Source organism: Hibiscus syriacus, unplaced genomic scaffold (genome assembly GCF_006381635.1).
Source record: "Hibiscus syriacus cultivar Baekdansim isolate YM2019G1 unplaced genomic scaffold, ASM638163v2 tig00113725_pilon, whole genome shotgun sequence".
Classification (NCBI taxonomy): Eukaryota; Viridiplantae; Streptophyta; class Magnoliopsida; order Malvales; family Malvaceae; genus Hibiscus; species Hibiscus syriacus.
The window spans coordinates 14,679,856-14,683,890 of NW_024063471.1; the positions used below are offsets into that span (position 1 = coordinate 14,679,856).

At 37.7% G+C, this 4,035-nt stretch overlaps 1 protein-coding gene across 2 annotated transcripts; it reads left to right on the forward strand.

Moving 5' to 3' along the window:
• Nucleotides 1-2,903: 2,903 nt before the first annotated feature.
• Nucleotides 2,904-3,823, forward strand: LOC120187469 (glycine-rich RNA-binding protein GRP1A-like). 2 transcript variants are annotated; one of them, XM_039191176.1, is made up of 3 exons: nucleotides 2,904-3,054; nucleotides 3,298-3,520; nucleotides 3,578-3,823. In XM_039191176.1, exons 1-3 carry the CDS (start codon nucleotides 2,941-2,943, stop codon nucleotides 3,670-3,672), a joined length of 432 nt encoding a protein of 143 aa, XP_039047107.1. In that variant the 5' UTR covers nucleotides 2,904-2,940; the 3' UTR covers nucleotides 3,673-3,823. The 2 variants fall into 2 exon arrangements, with proteins under 2 accessions (XP_039047107.1, XP_039047106.1); XM_039191175.1 differs by having other exon boundaries at nucleotides 3,298-3,823.
• Nucleotides 3,824-4,035: the final 212 nt, after the last annotated feature.

Here is a 4,035-nt window from a genome sequence, read left to right on the forward strand (position 1 = left end):
GAATAGAGTCTGCAGACCAAAATATCATGGAGGATTAGGGCTGCGCAAAACGATGACTATGAACTTGTCACTCATGGCCAAGAACGGACGGAAAATGCACACAAGATAGGATGTTATCTGGTGCAAGTTGAAGAGAGAAAAGTACTTAAAACAGTCCAACTTTCTTGAAGTCCAACCAAGAGCAAATAGCTCTTCAACATGGAGAGACATTATGTCCACTAGAACATTTATCAAGCGCGGTGTCAAATAGTTGATCCGTTCGGGGAATCAAACCAAGTTCTGGCACGATTTGTGGGTGGGAGATGGACCATTATCTGAGATCTATCCTGCCATGGACACTAGTACAAGAAATGAGCTGGTGAGCGATTACATCACCAAAGAATGCACCTGGAACCTTTGAAACATACAAGGTATTATCACAGATGAAACTAGAGAACAAATCCAAGGGATCCCTCTTCCAGTGTAACAATGGCAAGAAACAAGATGAAGCCAAATGGGGTTTTTTCGAAAGAATGATCTTACATGGTAGCCTCGGCGGCTAAAGAGATTTCACAAAGAGAGATGCCTGAATCTTCATCGGTGAACCTCGGGTGGGTATGGAGAGTCGAAACCACAGAAAGGATAAGGTTTTTCCTTTGGCTTTGCATGTTGGATAGAGTAAACACAAACGAGATTCGGGCGAGGAAAAACATGACCCAGGATCAAAACTGCAAAGACTGTCAAACATAAATAGTGTCTATAGATCATGTGCTCAGAAAATGTTGTGTTGGAAAAATAGTATGGATCGAGCTCAGGGCTAGTAATCACGATATGCTATTCACAACCAGACACTTCATAGATTGGTTAAAGGGAAACAGTCGGTCTAAGAAGGACCTAGGAGAGGGAATAATTTGGGGCTCCCTCTTCTCGACGACTATATGGAGCCTTTGGAAGCACAGAAATGAGATGATATTCGAGGATAGATAAGAAAACCCTATTCGAGTTATAAGTTACGCTAAGAAATTAGCAAGAGATGTAACCATGGCACTATCCAGTATCTACAACAAATTAACGAAAGAACCAGTGTGGGTTAAATGGAGAAAACGGCCAGATGGATGCTTAATATTAAACACTGACAGAGCTCACAAACGTACTACAGGCCTTGCAACAGCAGGCGGCCTAATCAGAAACGAGCAGGGCAATTAGCTAAATGGCTTTATGTTGAAAATAGGAAAAACGACAAGTGCTACCGTGGAACTATGGGGGTCAGACAAGGACTATTATTAGCAAAATACATGCAATTAGTAAATTTGGTTGTGGAACTTGGTGCTAGTTGGGTGGTGGAGGCTTTAAACGAGGGACCGGTGTCTCAGAGGAGCTGGACAACATCTTGTTGAGAGACTATTGCGACCTCATAAAGGGAGGGTGGATACTCGAAACAAGACACACTTGGCGCGAGGGGAACCGGTGCACCGATCATCTCGCCAACCTTGCCACCGACCAAATAGAGAACTTGATGATTCTCCAGAAACCTCATAGGGAGCTGAAGGAGCTGCTAGAAGCTGATCGTAGAAGACGTAGTATTCTAATTGGTGTATGGTTGTTACCCTTCAACGTGATGTACCCAAAAAAAAATTTTAATACTAATATGTATTATTTAATTATAATTAAACTAGAATAATTAGTAAGTAACCAACATTCGAAACTTATATTTGATCGAGTGTAACCAAAACAATACACATGCATGTGTACGTAGAATAATAGTAGCAACCATTTGAGGTAGATAAATATAATTATACTAACTTTAAGGTTTGAGACAAGAATAAACGTGATGCAGATTAGTGGGTGGATGATGATATATGAGTGGCCGTTTAACTATGAAGATGGAAATGCCCAACAACAATAATAAAGGAGAAGGAAATTAGAGATTTTAGGAATTTAAGTTTTTTTTTGGTAAATTTAGAGAAATCATAGTTTGTTTAAAAAGTAATTTTAAGTTATTTTTTAAAATAATTTTTTTTTAAAATTGTAAACATAAGATATATTAGATAATAATTTTTGAATGGCAATTACAATTAAATTAGGTGAAAATATTTTCTTGAAAAAAGTCACCAATTTTATTCAAAATAGGAAACATCCCAAATTACAATAAAGATTTACAATCATAATCGTAAATTAAGCACATAATTAGAATAATTTCTTATAATCATTGAAACAAAACTAGTCACTTAAGATCACATAAGGACCAAACAAGTAAAGATTAAAATCTAACCAAGAAACTCGATCAAAGATATATACAACGAATCTAATTTAATCGGAAAAAAATCATAAAAAGGGATCAAGTAATTGAAAGACCACTGACAAACCGCAAATCAAACTCGAACGACGTGAAAAGCTATCCACGAGCAAGTCATACTCGAGCAACATGAAATGTATTATTTTGATCAGTCGTGACAATATCAAACAAACCCTTAAAAAAATAAAAACAACAAGTAAAAACATATCATAAAAGCATATTTATTAAAAATATAATATAAAAAATGAAGATGCGATATAAAAAAATAGAAGGACAATAAAAAATATCGATGGTCGACAACTAATATTAAAATTAAATTTTTATTGAAAAATGTTAATATTACATTTTTAGGTGGGGAGTAAAAAAATACTTTAAATACTTAAATTTAAAATTTTGTTTTTAATCCTTTAAACTAAATATTAAACCATTAATTTTGAAATTCAGAACGCAAATTTCTAAACAAGGATAGGCATGTTTGTGCTTGTAACCAAACAAGGCAGATCATTGAGACTAATCAATTCGTGAGGACTAACCATAGTTTACTGCAATCGTTATATCCAGCTTTCAACTAACCTAATTCAAACCTCAGAGCTTCTCTATATAACCATGGTTCAGCCCCCGTCTCAGTTATAACTCTCATACCTCCCCACCTATCGTTTTCGGATATGGCTTCCGCAGAACTCGAGTACCGGTGCTTCGTCGGAGGGCTTGCCTGGGCCACCGATGAACGTGCTCTCGAAGAAGCCTTCAGTGTGTACGGCGAGATCATCGAATCGAAGGTCCGTTTGTTGCAGAGATCGGACTCCAGATCTGACTCGATCCGGCCCGAACCGGTCCTCCCTGTCTATGATCTGTGATCCTTGATCTGTTGTTTTCTGTTAACTACTTGTTACTCTTCTCTATTTTATAACTCTCACCGGTACGTTCATCTTCATCCCCTCTCTGGGCCGAAGATCGATCGATTCTGAAAAGATTTGTTTTATTTTTTATATTATTTGATTTTATTTCTTTTCTTTGTTTAGATTATTAATGACCGTGAGACTGGAAGATCCAGGGGTTTTGGATTTGTCACTTTCCGTGATGAGAAATCCATGAGGGATGCTATTGAAGGTATGAACGGTCAAAATCTTGACGGAAGGAACATCACTGTCAACGAAGCTCAGTCACGTGGTGGTGGTGGAGGCGGTCGCGGTGGAGGATATGGAGGGGGCGGAGGAGGATATGGAGGGGGTCGTGGTGGTGGTGGTGGATATGGTCGTCGTGAAGGAGGATATGGTGGAGGTGGATATAGGAACGGCGGAGGATACGGAGGTGGACGGCAAGACGGTGGATATGACGATGGCGGATCTCGTTACTCAAGGGGAGGTGGAGATAATGAAGGCAGTTGGAGGTCTTAGGTTTGAAGGGTTAGCACTTGTGTGGGGTTTTTATGGCTTGCTTTTGGGTTTTTTGGTTGTTGCGTTTTGGATTGCTAGTGTTTTGTTATGCTGTTTGAGATGTTGTGCGACATAAAAGTGGAATGAAGTATACTATTATCTTCTTTTCAATTCCATTGCTCTTTAGTTTGATTACTTATCGAAAACTTTATATTTTTTTCCGAACACATTTGTGTCTGAATGGACATATATAATTAGGGCGGTAAGATACTAGGTTATCTTTAACACTAAGTTAAGAGTAGTGTTTAATGTTTATTTTTTATTTTAATATTTAAATGTTTCAAAATTATACTTGATATTTATTTTTGTTTCATTTTAACCCAA

What these genes read in the sequence shown, in the direction of transcription:
- LOC120187469 (XM_039191175.1), top strand. Translation starts at nt 2,941, where the DNA reads ATGGCTTCCGCAGAACTCGAGTACCGGTGCTTCGTCGGAGGGCTTGCC. An exon ending in GCGAGATCATCGAATCGAAG is followed by an intron (nt 3,055 to 3,297) that starts GTCCGTTTGTTG and finishes TTCTTTGTTTAG; the next exon opens with ATTATTAATGACCGTGAGAC.